Source organism: Antennarius striatus, chromosome 21, assembly GCF_040054535.1.
Source record: "Antennarius striatus isolate MH-2024 chromosome 21, ASM4005453v1, whole genome shotgun sequence".
Classification (NCBI taxonomy): domain Eukaryota; kingdom Metazoa; phylum Chordata; class Actinopteri; order Lophiiformes; family Antennariidae; genus Antennarius; species Antennarius striatus.
Window position 1 is genome coordinate 3,196,553 of NC_090796.1, and position 21,318 is coordinate 3,217,870.

Genomic DNA, 21,318 nt, shown 5'->3' on the forward strand with positions numbered 1-21,318 from the left:
TCATACTCAAGCACAGTAATTCGTTACACACACAAACACGTTTGAATAACTATCTTAAATTCTGCACATGCGCTATTCTTCCACATATCACTGGAAACAAGGGTATGCAGCGTTTTTTTGCTGTCTTTTTTGCTTTCAAGATGTTTTCAGGTTCTCAAAGAAAAACAAAAGACTAAAACATTCAGAAAAAAATCCAGAGAGCTAACCCTGATGAAACACTCAACTCGCCTTTTCATGTTGTCCAGAGTTTCTTAAACATAAAAATTCCTGAACGTTCTTCGTTTTCCAAATCCCTTCATAATATTTTAATGACGTCGCCTTTCGAAGCGTAGCTGTCAAAATAATTGACCAATGGGTTGCAAGGAGGGGGCGGGTCTAACTCGTCACCAACACGTGTACCGGAAGCAGGAAGTAGATACTGGAGATTGGCGGTGCCGCTGGAAACAAGTGAGTAAACCAGCAACGAATGGTCAGCATTACCAGCAACAAAGTGACGGTGTAATTAAACTCTACATAATGAATGCAAATTGTTTCATATTGTCACGAATAATTTAAATAACGACCATATTTAATTGTTTTTCTGTAACACGAGGCGAGTAAGCTAGAAACTTTGTGGTTGGCTGTTGTTGACATTATAATCCACCAGGTAAAACATGTTGTGTTTGATCGCGATTGTGTGGCTAACAGCTGCCGATATACGTCCATCGTTTAAAAACACGACGACTGCATATAACCCAAATTCAGACGGTTCATTCATACCATACAGCATCTGTCAAGTGTTAAAGAATAAAAAATATGACTATGTACAAGCGAGAATGTCATGAGATGATAACAACCTGTTTACTCAGCTCACATAATCCATAAAATGTTAAATACGGTACTAGTGACTACTAGTTGGTGGAAGGTAATGTCCGCTATTTTCCGTGCACTCTGAACAAACATTTAGTATTATCTAGTTGTTGGTTTGTCTACCACTGTTCTATATTCAAGTCACACACTAAAATTGCGACAGTTCAATTGTTTTGCCGTTTGTATGATATAGTTTGAGGATCATGGTTATACAAGGTATTTGTGAAGTAAATTTGGAGACATTACAGGACAACTCAACAGGTGAGGCAATGGAAATGTCCAGGATGTTCAAAATGTTGAGCAAACCTAAACTGAGTCACGGTGGGTGTGGTTCAGGTTAGTTAGACGATAGTTTACTGGGTCTGTTTGCTGTTTTGTCTTATTTGTCCTGCAGCATCTCTCCTGCAGTGAGACAGTATTGAGTTTTGTTCAGTAATAGTATTTAAATGTGGGCTGAGTCTGAGTGTATGTCTGCAGATCTGGCACCATGCTGGAAGGCTACAGTCCTGTTACCCAGGCCCTGCTGGGGACTCTGTTCACCTGGGGTCTGACGGCTGCTGGAGCAAGCCTGGTGTTTGTCTTCTCCAGCCGGCAGGTATTAAAAGCAGAACTCACAAATACAGCTAGAGTTACACATATTATATAAACCGTTGGATAATATGGAACATATATTTAAGGACCATTGTATTGGGAAACTGGGTATGCATAAAGCAAGATGACTGCAGAAAGTCCCAGAGCAGTTGTTAAAATGCAACCTCAACTGATCATCAGGTTCTGTTTGAATTAAGCACATGCATGTTTATGACAAAACAGCTTTTAAATGTTCTACCAGTGTTATAGTACTTCAGCACATGAAGCCTTTGGACCGAAATACTGTATCTGTAAATGTTAGAATTGTGACAACTTAGAACATATTGGATTTTTGATAATTAAGTCAACAGTATGAGATTTTAACTTTGTTATGTTGGCTGCCCTTTTCAGAAACGCATTTTGGATGGGAGTTTGGGTTTTGCAGCTGGGGTAAGTGAGATTTCTTTAGAAAGGAAACACAAACAGACACATTGTGCAGGTCTCACGATGCTCGGATGAAATGGATTGTAGACATTTCACCCTGGTGCTGAGTTTTTACAGAGACTGAAAAACTGACGCTTCCATATGCCACACCAATTAATACGAGTTGGTGATGAGTTTTCTCCTGAAGGGATTCTTGATCTTATCTTTTCTGAATAAGTCAAGATAAGGTCAAGAATCCCTTTTTTGTAGAAACATATGGCTTTTAACACCATTATCCGACACAGTTATGCTTTCTGACAATTCACATCCTATATTTATCAATATGTTAGAATAAGAAGTCAGGAGTGAATCTAAACTGGTGCTGAATTGTGAAGTTTCTTGGAAATCTAAAACTACTTTAAGCTCTTTGAGCATTTGAAGGTTTTCTGTTACCTGAGCCCCTCTGTGACTCATCTTTTAGGAGCTGCATGATGTACACAGTAAGGTTTGAAGGCTTTAATTAGTGTTTAATATTCATTAACAGTTTCTCTGCTTTGTAAGTGGCTGTATTAAACCTTTCCATTAACATAAGTGTGGATGGGGGGGCAGTGGTATGTTCCGTCAATCCGTCAACATTTTGTTTCGAAAGCATGACTCAAAAACTTTGACAGTTTTCAATGAAAGTTTCTATACTTTTCATGCAAGGACTGATAAAGCCTTTTGTTGTTAAGGGATGTTTACGCTTTGTGTTCTGTCAGAGGGATCGCTCTCAGATCAGGGTTTCATGGAAATTTCCAAAAAAATCCAGTTCAAATGGTTATCTTCCCAGCCACTTGAGGGCTAGTTTTGATATGCTGGGAATTTGAAGTTATTCATTTTTTTCATATTTTCAAATGGAATTTTTCTGAGATGCAGTGTCAGGATGACTTTAACAACTTCTTCCAATCTTTCTTCAATGAAATGTACCCGCAGTAGGGGATTCTGAGTTATGACATTATCACCCTCCCTGCTGTCAGGAAATGAGATTTATAAGTAGGACTCAAGCAAAAAAAGCAGTTAGCTGTAAAATGTAAAAAATTAAATGAAAGATGCTAAAACGATCCATAGAGCTAAAATAAACAGCAGAATCAGAAGAAATCTTAAGTTTGTGGTAACAATTTAGACCACACTGCTTGAAGTCATTAGGTTTTTCTTTTGAAAATTTTGATTAGTGCAGCTTTAAATGTTGGAAATTGTGTTGTATCTCATTTTGTTGAAGGAACCCTCAAGCAGTATACTTAAACACTGACATTCAAGGTTATCATAGAGCTCTTGTTCAAAGCTGGGGTCGATTTATATTTAAGACACGGACCGATGAACATCTTAATAAAGTACTCCATCTAAAAAGCGTGAGGTGCAGTGCTGTTGGAACTTTTTAAATGAGGTACTTGTGAAATGAATGCACCTTCTTTGATACTGTTGAAGCCATATTTACAGTATGATCAGTTATCGTTGTTCTGAGTTTGTTGAAGGTTATTTTCATAGAATTGTGAATGGATGGAGGTAATTTACTGTTGATAGCGATTGTCCTGCTTCTTAGGGGAAGAGAATGGCAGAAGAGACATACAGTAATGTGTTTTTGTGTTTCACATAAGATGTGATTTCAGTCAGCTGTTATGTCCGATTTCTCTTTTAGCTCTAGTAACTTTCCCATTATTTCCTAGGCTGTGTGGATGTTCTGGTACTTTTTAAGGGATGTTCAGCCGAGAGTTTTCTCTTATATTGATTAATAGCCACTTAACTGGAATGCGAGCAATCAGTGATATAATTTGCAGAGTCAATTTTTTAGTCTCTCGTTGGCAATAAGTTGCTTTTCCAGTAATTTATTACAATTTCCATGTTTTTCATATTCTTGTCTGCATAGTAATTTTAAGTGTGTGACTTCTACAAACTTGATACAAAGTTATTTGTAGCTATGAACAGAATGTATAAAAGTTGAATTTGTACATGGATGTTTTTCTTTGTCCTTTTTGTTAAATAATGACTTTGTGTGTGTGCATGATAAAGTACTGTCTCTAGTGCTAGTGCAGGGTGTAAGGTTGGAGAGAGACTAAGTGCTGTTGATTAAAGTAGCCAGCTTTGTGCAACTGTGCTTGATGTAAGATTTAAAAGAACAATCCTTCACACTTACTTAGGTACAGCGCCTGAGATCCATCTATGCCAAGTGGCAAGATTTGAAACCTCGCGGTCACGTCACATTCTTTGAACGAAGTACCTGAGGGAGCTGAGTGGAGATGGAAGGAGTAGGGGTGCAGTTTGGTTCTCTCTTCAAACCAGCTTAAAAGTCTTTCTTGACGAGACTTGAGATTCTTCTGTATTGTTTGCAGACAAACAATAAATGAAAGTCAAACAAATAGGAGAAAGTTTAAGAAAAGAAGGAAGGGGAAAAACAGCATTAAGCAATGCTGTTATTTTGGTCTTGACTAATTTGTTTCAGCATCCTTTTCAACGCTTACTCGGTCCGTATTCACTTATTTTTGACATTGCAAAACATAGCAGTTACCCAGAGGCCTTCATCATCAACAGTATTATAGAGAAGTGGAGTGACAAGATGAGATGGTGTGGGCATGTGCAGAGGAGGGATGAGGAGTAGATCTGGAAAATAATAATGGAGCTGGAGCGCCAGATAAGAAGAGGAAAGTCAAAGAGGATGTTTGTGGGTGAGGTGAGGGAGGACGTCCGGGTGGTTGGTGGGACAGTGAGATGGAGATGGAAGCTGAAAGACAGCTGAGAAAATTAACAACCTCAACGATTGAATATCTCTCCTAAATGACGCAGTCAGATGGTGATTACTTTAGTCCCAATTTTCAGTACTGAATAAATCAAATATGTTACATTTATCCAAGACTGAGAATCCTAAAGCTGTCAGTGTGGCAGAACATTGTCTTCTAGAACCTTTTTCACTCACTCAAAACTTATTCAACCAAATCTTCAACAATAAGACATAACTTTTAAATAAGGGCTCACGGTTTACATAATCTGACATTTCACACAACTGTGTTTGATATCACAGCTCTGCTTTATGCAATTTTAACAAGTTTAGGATTTAATAGGAAGCTGAAATTTCATTTGAAAGGAATTTATTAATAAAATTTTACTGCATGGACATCCCTTGTTCTTTTTCATGAAGACTCAACGTACAGTATAGTTTAATAGTTGAAAGGACAAGAAAGCAAACCTCTTTTTGTTGTTAGTACAACCAAAGATACATTGTTGTAGACTACATCAGAATGCGTATCGGACACAGGTTTACCATGTTACATTAAGATTCTAAAAAGACTTCCACTTGTTTCCTTACAGTGTGTGTTTGCACCAGGGCTCAGTAAAAGATAGTTCTATGTTGCAAAATGAAAATACATCATATAACAAGAACTATTGTAGTCAGACTGGAACATCCCGCGACACCCCTGAATTCAAAATTTTACCCTGACCTACTTGCATAGGTCAAAGACCAAAGCTAGTGCTCTGACTTACTTTCATAGATCAAAGCAACAGCTTTGATCTACGGTCTCACTTACACTGGCCTTCTACCTCGTCTTTCTATCTTATCCAGTTCCTGAGTGTACAAAAGTTAAAATTTGACCTTGACCTAGTTTTCCCAAGGTCATCTCATTTTCATCCCCCGAGCAATGTGTTTTTTAAAAAAATAAATCTTTCTATCTGCAACGGTTGCGGAGATATTTGGTGAACATATTAACTGACGGACTAACGAACATGATTCAGATGCCATCCTGTTCCCTTGCTTCACATCTCACACACACACACACACACACACACACACACACACACACACACACACACACACACACACACACACACACACACACACACACACACACACACACACACACACACACACACACACACTGGGAACACTTAGAACACTCTTGTGCTGTAGATGATATTGCATGCAAAGGCCATCAACTTCTGGTGATTTAATTTTTTTCGATACGTCTCCATGTACCTGCTGGTCACCCAGTCCTACTTGTCTTGGTGAGTTTGTAGAAAAGATGATGTTCAATCTGATAAAAAAAAAAGGTTGTATAAACCCAGACAATGTTGTAAGCAAGGCTTCAGTTTCTTGGAGTTATTATTTCAAGACATTTTTCAGGGTACAGTCCTCACGACATAATCTTCTTAATCAATGATTTATTATGGTGAGTTGAAGTTTTAGTCATGAATAAACATTGAATGGACAATTAAGTGTTTGTTTTTCTGTTGTGCATTACTGTCACACTACCTGCTGCATTTGAATACATTGTTGCCAGCGTTCATAATCTGATTGAAATGTATCCAATTTAAACGTGCTATGTTACTGCTGGTCATTCCTGTTTTTTTTTATTTTCCATTGATTTTTTTCTCCAGGAAAAAGAGAAGCTCCAAATTTAATTAGCATTAAATTTTTCCATGCATATTCACTGCAATTATACTGTATGTATTACTAGCAAAGGTTAAGACTAACGGTTCCCCCAGAATTTAGTAAAGCATCCCAATACCCAGAAAATGGGTTTTACATAGTTTGGTAAAATGTTCATTGAGGGACATCTAGGGATGAAACTGTGGGCTGTCCATGTTTATTGCCCAAAACAACTGTAAAAGACAAAATCCAATTATTTTCCTGCCATGTAATGAAGAAATTACTTTTTGTGTCTTCTATGGTTACTTACAAGTAGTATTAATTACGATCTCTAGTTTCAATAATCGTTTATAGTCAATCAGTGTAGCATAAAGGACACAATTAATTTTAAGTGTCTGCACACACACACACACACACACACACACACACACACACACACACACACGGTTGTTTATACATGATTCTCAATGTTGGAGTTGCACGTCAGTCCACATGATTGATAAATGTCCACGAAGTGAAAGTCATAGCATAAATGCGCATTAATGCAGATTCCAGAAAAGATGCTGAAAACATAATTGGAAATTGAATGATGTGAAGGTTCTTTTTGTCAGTTGACCTTGATTGCTCATTCAAGATTGTAGCAGCTTGATTAGACAATCAAATTAGATTTCATTCAACTTCATTGTCAAAGGCCAGAGTTCAAGCCGTAAGACAAGTTGAGCATCAAAACAGAGGTGCAAAGAGTAAATATTTCATCAGGAACGGATGTTTGATTGTGCTGTGATGCTTACAGTGGTATGAAAAAGTTTAGGCACCCCTGATCATTTTCAAGATTTTCCTTTATAAATCATAGGTTGTTTGGATCAGCAATTTCATTTAAAATATATCATATAGCAGACAAACACAGTGATGATTGAGATGTGAAATGATGTTTATAGGATTAACAAAGTGTGGAATAATTGGGCAGGTGCATACATTTAGGCACCCATATTGTTTTATTGATTTGAGTATAGTATTTTCTGCACTATAAGGCACACTGGATTATCAGGCGCACCTTTAATGAACTGTTTGTTTTATAATTTGTTCCATATATAAGGCACACTGGATTTATAATATATAATATAATATATTATATTAAAAAAAAGATAAAAAACAACAACTAGTGGCTGTGGTTGCGCTATCCGTCCACTATCCGTCCACTATCCGTCCACTAGATGAAGCATTCATGGCTATAAGCCACTTTGAGCCTCATCAAGGAAACCTGATCACTTGATCACTTTGCCATCTTAGAAAGTCAAGACGCATGGGTTTTTCCCTTAGCTGTTGAGATTTACTGATAAAAGTACTACAAAATACTGTAGTACAAAATTATCTAAAAACAGTCAAATTACAAAGTGGCGTATTTGCCACTCTGTCTGGCAAAATACGCCATATTAAAAAACCTGACATTAAAAACTGGTTAAATTCATTAAGAGTGGACCACTCAGTTCGAACAGAGCAGATTATTTCCTGATCTGAAGTTCGAAACAGATATTTAAGCTCACAGGTTCGTCTTCGTCTATTAATTAAATCTTGTTTCAATCGATTGGTAGTCCAGTCGGAGCTGAGGTGCAGCTATTTGCTGCTGCACTGTGTGTCCTAAACAATTTTTTAACTATGTATGTAATGTTAGGCTGCTAATTTACTGGCAAATGCGACGCTGTTTTACTCATAGAACTGACTTTAACGTCGGTGTCTCACCGCCGTGAATCTCACTGCACGTCGCTACCAGACAGAATACAGAAGCCTAAACTGTGCTGCTCCACCCTCCCACAGGTATCAACTACATTTACAAATCATTTGCAGCACACCAGGCACCTTTGTCTAGCAGTGACTCTCAAAATTTCAGAAAAGGCTTGAAGTTCAGCTTTGAGGGTCCTTCATTCACCTTTATGCCAGTTTCTCCGTGTGTTTCTGCAGACTAATAGAATGGACCGTCACTAGATTCCAGGCTACAGCACTGCCACTCGACAATGACATTTTTTAGACCAATTAAGTTTAAAGTGGGTTATTTCCAGCGCCACAGTAGTTGGGAAATACTGAGATCAGTTAGTCAGTCAAACTTTATTAATAGAATTGTTGAAAATTCCCAGTGTTCTGGTACGTTATCGTAGTCAGGCATTTGTGCTCTCCGTAGGCTGCTCTGCCATCAGACAGCAGGTCAGTGAGATCCGGGATTTAGGCGACGCCCCTTGACCACCGTTGTTAGGGGGCGTAGGCCAGCCACAGTGTCTTGTGATGGTGTTCTCTGGTGGCGTAGGGTGGCCTGACTGCCGGCTTTTTTTCAGCTATCTTGTTTTTAAACAATATTAATATTAATATTAATCCATATATAAGGCACTTCGGATTATAAGGCGCACTACGGGATTATGAGAAAATTATAGGCTTTTAGGTGTGCCTTATAGTGTGGAAGATACTGTACCTTCTGCACTAATTATAGGAATACAAAGTTTGTTTGGTAAGCTCATTGACCCTTGACCTACAATACATACATAGGTGAAGCCAATCATGAGAAAGGGTATTTCAGATGGCTAGTTGCAAGTTGTTCTCCTTTTTGCATCTTTTCTGGAGATAGGCAACGTGGGACCCTCAAAACAACTCTCAAATGACCTGAAAACAAAGATTGTTCAACATCATGGTTTAGGGGAAGGATACAAAAAGCTACCTCAGAGATTTAAGCTGTCAGTTTAAATCTCTGAGGAACATAGTGAGGAAGTGGAAGAAGCGGAGTGGCAGGCCAAGAAAAATCTCTGATAAGCAGAGGCGAAGGATGGTGAGAACGGTCAAACTCAACCCACAGACCAGCTCCAAAGACACACAGCATGATCTTACTGCAGATGGTTTCACTGTGCTTCGTTTCAACTATTCAATGCACTTTCCACAAGGAGATGCTGTATGGGAGAGTAATGCGGCGGAAGCCTTTTCTATGCACATGCCAGAGTTGCTTGAGGTATGCTAAAGCACATTCTGACAAGCCAGCTTCATTTTGGAAAAAGGTGCTGTGGACTGATGAATGTGTATTTATCTGGGCTTGGAACCAGTACAAAAAGAAACTGGCTTGTGCCCTCTTGCGGCTACATTCTGTGGACTGATGAATGTAAAATTGAGTTATTTGGACATGACAAGGGACGGTATGCATGGCTGAAGAACAACACAGCATTCCAAGACAAACACGACAGTAAAATTTGGTGGCGGTTCCATCATGCTGTGTGGCCAGTGAAGGTACTGGCAATCTTGTTAAAGTTGAAGGTCACATGGATTCCAGTCAGTATCAGCAGATTTTTGCGAACATTGTTCAAAAATCAGTGACAAAGTTGCGCCGGGGCTGGATACTTCAACACGACAATGACCCTAAACACTGCTCAAACTCTACTAAGGCGTTCATGCAGAAGAAGTACAACAACATTCTGGAATGGTCATCTCAGTCCCCAGACCTGAATATTATTGAAAATCGATGGTGTGATTTAAAGCGAGCTGTCTATGCTCAAAAACCATCAATCCTTCCTGAACTGGAGAAGTCTTGTGAAGAAGAATGGTCAAAAATACCTTCAACCAGAATCCAGACCCTCATTGGAAGCTATAGGAAGTTTTAAGAGGCTGATATTGCTGCAAAAGTATAATCTACTAAATTCTGATGTAAATAATTACTGTACACTTTCTGTTAATACTATAAATGTCATTTCACTTCTCAAGCATCACTGTGTTTGTCTGCTATACGATGTATTTAACTGAAATTGCTGATCTGAACAACCAATGATTTATAAAGGAAAATCTGAAAATGATCGGGGTACCCAAACTTTTTCATACCACTGTACAATATTAACTAAAGCAGCAACAGTATACAGCAGTTTGAAAACACATGGTGTCCATTCAGTCTATTGACAACTGAAAAAATATATTACAGTAGAAAATGAACAGACAAATGTGTAGAAATTATTACAAAATGAGTAGATATTGAAGGTTTTTTTTTAACCTGGTTTAGTACACCTCTACAGTACATGAGCACCATTACTCGCACAAAGCATATCAAGACGGTACATGGATTCTTACCATCTTTGCCATAGGATAAAAACTTCACTACAGATGATTGAGATATCCTGTAGACTAACAGATTGGTCTTATTGATCCATGATCAGCAGTGATGTAATGATGACATCTGGGTGGAATCCTTTGTGGGGCTGTTTTTGCAGAAACCGTTTTATTTGTCTCTGCGCAACCAATGTTTAATGTCAACCAGTCTTCCTCTATTATACTGATCCCTTTTTTGTTGAACATTTATGATATCTAATTTGCAAAAATACAAAGAAAGGGAGATTCATGATCTTACATGGCAAAAGATGCATTTGTCTGCTTTTGTAGGTCTACCTTTGTAGGTGGTCTTCACAGTGAAGTTACCTCTTAAGTCTTGGTTTTATCAATTGCCACTTTTCCAAAAAGCTTGTAATTGACAGACATGAAGTATTATTTCAGTCAGAATGACAGAAAACAGTGTATTTGTGTAAAGCATGTTTTATTTATTGTAACCTGCATTAACATATTTGTCTTTTCACAATTGTGCGCAGGACAAACTAACCGAACCATGCTCATTCCTTGTAGGATTTACTCCATGGAAAAATGAAACCAACAGAAGTGACACAATGAACATAAATATTGTCCCAGTTATCATGTGTACATGTTGGTGTTAGTTTGTTGTCAGACATTACTTTGTCATTGGATGATGCAAAGCTGTATGTTTCTTGCAGCCAAATAAATCAACCTGTGATTTTAAAGAAATTGTCTCACAGCCACTAACCTGATCACTATTCAGAGATACCGAATGTTATATGTAATAAATTAATTTCATAGAAAGAATACAGCATCGTGAGAATGATCATTTGTGGAATTTTCTCATTAAGCTCTTTTCAATGCTTTTGTGTCAGGCTAACCCTTTACACTCTGTAGTGATCACCCTGCTTTTCTCCCAGGCATAAAGGTTAAGTAATAATTACGTGGCTGAAGGTCTGGAAAATCTTGACACAAAGATTGAGAGACCATCTCTGTCCACTCATCCGTCTTGGAAAAGGCCCTTTTAGAGAGGCATTTAATCACTAGGTGCACCTGGGGAGATACTTGATTACTAACAGGATTGTCCTGAACAGTTTTTTTGGGGGGTTGGTGGTTTAAACATGTGAAATGTTGGACACAGTTAATTTGTGTAGCTGAAAAGATATCCAACTTTCAAAGATTAAAATGGACTGCATTAGTTCTATCAGTTTTGGTTAATTTCGATATGTTGTGTTAAATTATAAAAGAACATTTTCGGCTGATCAATATCAGTTAAATACTTTTATTTATTCTAATTTCGAAGGTGTCATTGACCTGGTATACTATATATATTTCTCACCCACTATTGGAGCATTTACTATAAGAAAGTTGGGAGCAACTTTGTGTTCCCCTCAGAAAATGTCAACTTTGTGACACCAAGTGTGATTCAGAACCTGCTAGAAATTACATCAGCCTAAAATAATAAAAATATTAAAAGTTGTACATGTTAAACCTCACTATATAGTCTACAAGCATAACAAACCAGTGCTACCTCAGCTAATTGTTACTAATAGCTGAACAACCAGGAATCCTCTTCAATGTTTCATTGATTATGTTGCTTTGCAAGGATCTACCTCTTGCAAAATTGGTGCTATCGTTTCAGTCCTCGATGTTAGAACCTCGATGTTTAATATTAGTAATTCACGAGTTTTTAACTGAAAGATTTTGATGTAATTGATGTACGCATAGAAAAGAATGCACATATGCAGAATACACAGCCTCAACTTTTTTGGAGTTTAATCAACACTTCCTTGGCCTGAAGATGCACCCGAAGACAGATTAATAAAAAACAAATTCCTCTGAAATGTTTTGAGACATATTACAGACGACAAATTTACTGGAGAGATTGCAAGTGTATGTAGTGTAAGTCTCCAGAAGCAGATTTGAAAGGACATTTATATCCCGTGATAAAAGGAATTCTTTACCGTAGTTCATCTGAGCTGGGTGCACGAGCTCCCACATATGTGCTGTAAGAGGGGATCAGCCAGTCAGGGGTCATGTAACATCACTTCATTGTATTTACATTTTGATCCACTAATTCTCACTTAAACTAAACGGCTGTCAGCTGCCGCATGATGCTTATTAGCTGAATGTTTAAAATGGAATTTTAGTACCCTTTCCAATTGGACACATCCTGTATGCTCATCGACCAGTTTTAAGTATGGCAATTCAAAACATGCACTTGTTATTTCCCGACCATTTCCTTTGAATAATAATTTTATTTTATTGTGGCTTGCATAATTGGCATACTCCTGAAAATTAATGCGACATCAAAAGTCCATTAGTACCAGACACTATTTTTCTATTAGTTCTGGCATATTTTCAGTGACTTCAATGATATTCTAATTTACCTGTGAAATGTATTGATGGCTTTGATGCATTTATTTCCGAGTACTGTAAAATTACAGGTAAAACTTTCTCATGAATACAGATAAGAGACATACATTTCAATTTTTAACAAGTGAATGTTGTGATATGTCTGATAGAAAAAATTACTTTTTTTTGTAATTTTTACCTCCTGCCAGATGTTATGTCAAAGGACTGCAACTAATGATTAGTTCATAGCTCAATTGATAAATTTCAATCAATGCTTGTTGATCACACGATCTGGAAGTCTAGGTATGGAACCACAGGTTGAGTAACTACACAGTTTTTAATTCATTGTAAAGTCAGAACTACATAAACCGATTATGTACCATTCTCCACCAACAGTTAATGCCTACGTTTTTTTAATTTTTGTTGTATTTTAAGCCGTAGCTGTGGACTTTCTTGATCCCTGTGCATAGTTGTTTCAGTATTTATGCAGCAGGCCACAGGCTGAGATACTAGATTAAATATCTGTTGTGGATGACATGAATTCAACCTTTATTTTTTGTCATTCGTTGATGGCTTCCCACAAAGTTATGGTGGAGCTGGCCAATAAGAAATTGCAAGGCAACATGAGTCTTGCATGAATCGAATTACATTGTCAAAAAGTCCCTAAAGACCATGGTGTATACGCAAGTGTACATTTTGTATAGCATGTGATATAGTGTAATACGATATACAGTGCATGCATCAACGCTTGCGACTCCACCTCATCGCAGATTATTGGCAGGCAGTCACGTGATACCGTATGCGCATTCTATTGGCTGACGGCATCTGGAAGTGCGGTCTGTTCCATCAGTCTCAGACTTTCGTGAGACACAAAAGTGCTTCAAACAGTCTATCAGCATGTGGAAAAAAGTAATACAGATAGAAGGTGGTTTAATAACAGCATGGGGTGGGTTCAAAAACGTAAATTACCGTAAATAATAAGATAAATTGCGATCTCGATCACGGATTCCTCAATCGCGTGCGGTTCCTGGAACGCATTAACAGCAAAGACCGAGGGCGCACTGTATTAGTAACAAGATTAACAAGTGTGTTTGGGGATCTCAAACTTCGACTGAGACTCAACATTTTCTCGACAAATTCCATTCTGATTTATGTACATCACATGTATTCCAATTTTGTTTTCACCAAAAATGAATAAGGGCCAATCCCAATCGCTCTTTAACCACCCCACCCCCACCCCTTTTTGACTTGACCCTTAAAATAGTTATGAGTGGCAGTGGAGGAAAGCATTTACTTGAATTGGATTGCCACTAGTCTTATCAGTTAGTTTGTTATGTTAGCAGCAAACAATGGAATGAAAAGAACTTTATTTAGCCTATTAGCATTTGTTTTTATTTAGCCTTAATTTGCATAGTATTTAACAAATTGACAAAAATAACAAATTGGATGCAAAAAATGTTTATTGGTTAAAACTGAATGAGAATACTGGGAAAAAAATAAGATATATTTTTGCTACAATATACCTTAATTGCATCCATGTTGATCAAATATTGCTGTTAACTTATTACAGTTTCCATAGTTATTTGTCAAGATGTATAACATGCACTTTTTTGACAGCAACGGTTGCATAATGATGTTATTATTTTCTTGTTATTTTCTACCACTATTGTCAGTCAGGTAGAACATGTGTAATAGATCTTTATGTAATTTATGTTTCTGATCATGCTGTTGGTTTGTCCAACTCAGTCCAGGCTGAAGAAACATAATGTGAAATATGTGATTTTGTTTTGGAAGCACATGAAAGAACACTTAATATTCGTACTAAGAGGTTTTTTTTTTTTTTTAAAGGCCTGTATTTTGCAGGGTGAATGGTGATGATATACTGTAATATAAGCTTTGCTTTAAACTAACACAGATTTGCTCTCTCTGTAGATTTATTTATTTATTTATTTATATTATTATTTTGGTGAGAAAACTAAAATTAGCAACTGTTCTATACTTGTTATTGGGGTAATGGAGCAAAGTCAAGTATAGACAGATTTATTTCACCTCTTCAGTCACCCATCAAGGTTTACTCATGTTTTCATCTATTTCCCTGTCCTGGGCCTACATTAGCTTCAGCTGTTTTCCTGACTGTTCCCACTATAACTGAACCCTGTGGTGTGGAGTTCTTTTGTTTAGAGGCCACCAGTGAGAATGCTGTATATTTACTATGAAATTATTTTATATTAAAAAGCCAGACATTTTTGTATGGAGGCCTATTTGAAAACTGGAGTAAAAAATCATGAGATTTTGTTACTTTTTTTTAGTTACACACAAAACATTGATTTACAATTTTTTCCCCACCTCAACTTCTAGTGAGACATTTTAGGAAGCACACAGGGGAATTCAGGATGCTTAAAATAGATAGAGACCAAATTACAGAAAAAGATTTTTGAACAGACACAGAGTGATGCAGGAACCAAGAAATAGGATTGATGAATCTTGGTGAATTTAGGAGGCGGTGTACAGCCTTAAACGTTATTTTCAAGATGGACAGGGACATGATGGATGTAATGGAAGTCATGTCAGGAAGGAAGATGGATTGACCAGAAGGTGAATGTGAATGGAGACATCTCTCTGGTGGGGAATTTTAGATTGACAAAGAACTTCAACCATTAAAAAGGACTGCATTGACAAAAGGCACATATTAATAGGATAATTCAGCCATTACTTTGAGGCTTGATGGGAGAAGTGGTCTTGAAGACATGCATGATGAAATCGGCTGAAATGATGAAAGACATTTTTGCCTTGACTGAGCACCTGACAGAATCACTTCATGAGCATTATGTGACTAGGACTTTTGAGTAGGGCAGGTATCAGTCATACCATTCTTTTCTCGGCACTCATCCTGTCAGTCCATCTAATTTTTTTCACTTGCCAGAGGCCGTGATACGCTGATGGAGGCACAGCTGTAGAAAAAAATGCTGTTCTAATTTTGGAAACTGAAAGAACTCAAGCATTCAGAAGGAAATGGGACACTTGAAGAAAAATCTCTTTTTTGTCTATCTTTGCCCAACCTGTCATCACTTTGCCATGCCATTTTCCTATTTGGCCAAAGTGTTTTATAACTACTCAAACATATTTACATGATATTATGGTATTATGGTAGATCTTTGTTGAATCAAGTCACCTGGACTTGGAAATAAAGCTCGACGTTTCAACTCTCAACTTAGAGACTTTTCAGTTAGGACCATGTTCATTTCTAAAGTACAGTTTTTTTTACAATCAGTTATGCTGTATGCGTTCTACACAGCTGATGCTCAAGTACATTTCATTTCAACTGAATCAATCACAGCAAATGTATTTTGACTCATAGAACAAGTGATATGTATAGACGACTGTATTTATGAAAATGTTGTCCATTGATTCTTAAATTGACCTGGAAAGTTCCGTCTCAGTTGGGTAAATGCTGATTACATGATTACGTACATCTGCATGATTATCCTCAGGCATTATTATGAAGTGTCGAGAAAAGAGTTGTTAATTATCAGAGCATTTTGATATACTGATTAAGCCATACCTTTTATATCTGTCTTCCTGTTTTTCCAGACAGCGATAATTAGATAATTAGAACAAGAAAGGAATTAAAAACTTATTAATATTATTGAAATTAAAAACCTTGTAGTTCATTATATTCTGTTTTTATTTCCGTTTCATACAACACCCCATCTTCACTGGAAATGAGATTTATACTGTATATGTATATATGTGGATATAAATATATGTGTGTAAATGTGTATGTATGTATGTATATATATATGTATATATGTATATATATATATGTATATACAGTATATATAATATATACCTGGAACACACAGACAGCTTGTGAGCATGGAAATATAGTGAGAAGCAGAGCGGCGGGCAGCGACTGCCTGTTGCGCCCAATGAGCGACTTGTAAGGGTGATGGTGCCTTGTTCAAGAGTACAAGGGCAGTGATCAGGAAGTGAACTGCCTATACCACTCCTCAATCTCAGTCAGGCAGTGAGGAGGATGAGGAATGAAAACAGACACTGAATCCTGTACATACTGTACTTTAAAATTCTTATTCTCTTCTTTTGATTTTTTTTAATCTTTATTATGATAATTTCTCTTGTTGTGTTATTACATCCCACTTCAAAGCATTGATGTATTGTAATTGTCAGTGTTTGTGTGTTTGTCTGTCCATCCGTCTTAGTCCACTAAATGTCTTTTCAACCGTTGCAGATATAAAGATGAAACAAATCGCACATTACTCCGGCAGCAGAGGGGATGAAAATGAGATGATGACCTTGGGAAAACTAGGTCAATGTCAAATTTCAACTTTTGCACACTCAGGAGCCGGATAAGATACAAAGACAAGGGAGAAGGCAAGTGTGAATAAGACCATAGATCAAAGCTAGTGCTTTGATCTACCTATGTACTAGCTTTTATCTATGGTCAAAGCCAATGCATTGCTTTGACCTACCCTGAAGCCTTGACCCTGACCTACGCTAAGAGTACTGTAGGTCAGGGTAAGTCGCGGGATGTCTGACTGCATTGGTTCTAGCTTTCTCTTGTACTTCCTGGAGCAGTGTAACTGTATGAAAAGCAACTTCTCCCCCTAAAATAAATAAAATATTCTAATTCTGAGAGAATTTAGTCCTACAGGTATATTGATTCTTTTTCTTGCTGCCCTCTGATGCCACAGATCAACCAAGTTGATACGAGTTCGAGCATTTCAGACTGTTCTCCATCACTGCCCATTGAAGCTGTCAGCATCTGAAATAGCCTATTGCTGCTTTCAGCCTTATCGACTACAGAGTCATCCAATCGGGTTGATTAAACTTTTTTTTTTAATTTCAACCATGATGTACTTGGTCTGAACTATTTTGTTTTTAAACTTGGGCTGCAAGTGTTTTCTTTGACTGATAGGGTGGCCAACTTGATTCGGATTTGAATGTGCAGGGTTCCACAGGGATATACAGTACATGCATCTTGCTAAGAATGTGTTATCTCCATCATGTAAACCGTAAAAGAAAATACTGATTGTTTTTGATTATCATCATGTAAGCAAAATGAGACCTCATTAAAGCCAGTGACTTGAAGAGAGATATAAAGCAGGATGGAATGATTTTGGAAAGTAATGAATAGATAATTTTCTTCTCTGCAATCATGGCGGGAATTTGGTGCAGCTTTTCAAATCTTTGAGTTCTATATTTAGCCAAACATGTTGCAATCAATTTGCTATTGTTATAAACGTGTCTGAGTGACAAAGTTAGGTTTGAGCTGTCTACAGTTCAGCCATGAGCATTCATTACTTTTGATTGGCAAGATTGAATTCAGACTTGTTCTATGAGCTTCCAGTGGTATTGAAGCTTCAGGATACCAGGTGTATTTTAGACACGCATACATGTCCGTTCTTTATTTGGAATTTGACAATTAATATAGACTATTGTCTACGTAACCTTGGAAAAGTTAAAAACCTTTATGTTCTGGTTTAAATGTGTTTTGGTTTTTCTGTTATACATCTCCTGTGTACTTGTCCCTCGTTATTCGGTCTGGTCTCACCTTCATGTGTGATTCTCTTCTGTGTAAAGAGTGTAAAGTGTAAACTGTGTAAAGCACTCTTCTTTGTCAGTTTGTCAGTCTTCCTTTGTTGTTTCAACTCATCTGCTTTCTCCACATCCCGGTGGTTCCCTGGAACACCTCCCATCGAGCTTATGTGTTACTCCCCATGTTCTCTTTGTGAATTTTGTTTTCTCCAGAGTAGTTTAGTTTGACACAGCCCGTGTGTTTTGGTTCGATCTGTTTTCCTCTGTGCCATCAAATTCTTGCACTGATGTCTCTGCCCATGTATTTTGCATTGAGTGTACTAAACTTTAATGTTCATCAGCAGCAATTTTAAGAATTTTAATTATTATATCAGACTTTTTTGGGTCCATCATCCTTTGCTATTTTTTCGGATCCATCATCCTTTGCTTCGCAGCAGTCAAATGTAGGAAACAATACATTATGCAAAAATATTTCACTTTTGCTAAATTTTTATTCAGACTTTTTTTTGCAGTCATGCCTTGTCCGTCCGTATCATTTCCTCCTTGATGCAATTTGATGAAATTTCAGACATGTTTTTTGTTGTTGTTACAATTAGGCCATAGTCCATGAATGGACAATTATGACTTCAAAAAATAATCTTGATTATATCAAACTGTATGGTTTAATGATTAAGTAATAATGAAGAATGAGTGAATTTTTGTTTTTACATTGCCTGCAAAGTTCACTGGTTCTGTATGCAATATTATGTTAATGTTATATTAAATTATTAAGTCCTGGGAAATTGTTGTTTTTGAAAAGTTTGTGTCATTGTGGTTTTGAAATAATTGCTTTCAGCACTTACTTCCTCCTGATGTTACTTGAATATGTTGGGCATTGTAATTTTGGAGAAAAAAAAAAACATTTAATGAGATTTTTGGGCTTACAATACACCCAAGGGAGGAAGTTTTATCTGGCATGGCCAAGATTAAGTTGGCAAAATAATTTAAATGTCAATTTTTAAATTAATTGTGTGGTCTGTCCTCATTTCCTCCAAAACTACTTGAAATAATTCAATGAATTTTGGCATGTGCTTTGTAGGTACGCTCAAAGGTCTGCATGATATTTTAACAACTCTAGGCATTTTTGTTTTTTTTCATTTTTCAAAATTTTTGTTGGTTTCCACAAGAGTTGGTCAGACAGACCAGCATTACGTATTGGACAGGAGCAACTATAGTTCATTTTTCATCCATTATCAAACAGTGTTCCATCCAATTAGATATCAGAAAAAAACATCTACAAGCAACATGCTTTCAGAGCAGCACATGCTGCAAACACAGGAGTAAAGGGAAGATGTTAAGTATGATTAAGTAATTACTGAAGCTTTTAAATACTTGAGTTTGCAAGGTTATAGTTCTGACTCAAATGATGGTTAAAGTCTTACACTGCTATGGCTTATTAAACTACATGTGTCATGCCTGTGAAAAAATCACTTTGACCGTAGTGCAGCAACTGAGACGCTGAAGGTCAGATTAGTAGTCAATACATGCAAGATGTTATGAAACAACAATGTACCAAAATAAAATACTTAAATGTGACATGCAATTTATGAATTAGGTTGTAAATGTGTTGCAATGAGAGAGATGTTGTTGATTCCGGGGCCGGGAATTTTACAAGCCAGTGGCTTCTACCCATCAACACTTTTTTTTTCTTTTCGGATGTTGCTGTTGATGCTCCAAAACTGATGAAAGTGATGTCTGCTGTAATAACATGCCTGGAAAGAAAAAAAATCTAGGTGATGGTGCAGTGTTTGTTGTAACTTTTGAATCCATTTTGTAACAAATGTCTTTGCGACTTAACTTCTTCCTTATCTTGTCTCTCAGGTAATGTTGGCTGCTTCCTATTGGTCGTTGTTGGCACCAGCGATTGATATGGCAGAGGATTCGGGAAAGTACGGCTCATTTGCATTCCTGCCTGTGGCTGTAGGATTCACGCTTGGTGCAGCATTTGTTTTCTTTGCTGATCTGGCGATGCCCCTGCTGGTAAGAACCTGAGGAGAACAGACACAGTCCAGTTGCACACAGTGTATTATGTTCTAAACTTGTCAACAATACTATGTTCCACACTTAAAGGTTATGGACATGATGTTATCACCTTATAGTACTTATCTTGTAGAGACAGGCAATAATAACATTTCACCCTCATCCAGTTTCTGTTACAGAGGATCATAAAAAGGATTTCCTTGTTGATATCATGTAAGGACAAACCTGCAGGAACATTTTTCACTGAATGCCATTAGACAGTCATGACCACCAAAGATCATAACAATCTTTCAATACATGTAATCATGTATATATGTAATCATAACTAGGGACTTCGACACATCAAAATGACCTCCATATTTTTTCCATCGAGCCGCTGTATTATTCATGATTTTTAATAACAACTCATAGTGGAAACATTATTTAAAGTTTGTTATTGTTCCATGTGTATTGCTGTGTTTGTTTTGAAATTGCACGATCCATTTGAAACAACTTCTATAGAAGTTACTGTCAGTCAAAATATGGGGAAGTCAGGGATTTGGGCACATATCTTCTTCTTCTTCTTTTGCTTTCGGCTTTTCCCTTCAGGGGTCGCCACAGCGAATCAATTTCCTCCATCTAGCCCTGTCCTTTGAATCCTCTTCTCCCACACCAACTACCTTCAAGTCTTCCTTCATTATATCCATAAACCTCCTTGGTCTTCCTCTAGGCCTCCTGCCTGGCAGTTCAAAACTCAGCATCCTTCTACCAATATATTCACTATCTCTCCTCTGGACATGTCCAAACCATCTCAGTCTGGCCTCTCTGACTTTATCTCCAAAACCTCTAACATGTGCTGTCCCTCTCATTCCTGATCCTATCCTTCCTGGTCACTCCCAGAGAGAACCTCAGCATCTTCATCTCTGCTACCTCCTGCTCTGTCTCCTGTCTTTTCCTCAGTGACACTGTCTCTAGACCAAACAACATCGCTGGTCTCACCACAGTTTTGTACACCTTTCCCTTCATTTTAGCTGAAACTCTTCTATTACACATCACACCTGACACTTTCCTCTACCCGTTCCATCTTG

The 21,318-nt window shown here is 37.4% G+C and overlaps 1 protein-coding gene across 6 annotated transcripts in view; it reads left to right on the forward strand.

Annotated features, from left to right (window-relative positions):
• The first annotated feature begins 392 nt into the window (after positions 1–392).
• Positions 393–21,318, forward strand: part of LOC137588415 (zinc transporter ZIP11-like) — a 106,518-nt gene continuing 85,592 nt past the window's right edge. For 2 of the 6 annotated variants that reach the window (XM_068305491.1, XM_068305492.1), the window contains exons 1-4: positions 463–498; positions 1,327–1,444; positions 1,831–1,869; positions 20,093–20,251. In XM_068305491.1, coding sequence (XP_068161592.1) covers positions 467–498; positions 1,327–1,444; positions 1,831–1,869; positions 20,093–20,251 — 348 coding nt within the window. In that variant the 5' untranslated portion in view covers positions 463–466. Of the gene's footprint in view, positions 499–618; positions 647–1,326; positions 1,445–1,830; positions 1,870–19,202; positions 20,005–20,092; positions 20,252–21,318 lie in introns of those variants that run through there. The other 4 variants (XM_068305494.1, XM_068305495.1, XM_068305496.1 and 1 more) reach the window with 4 other exon arrangements.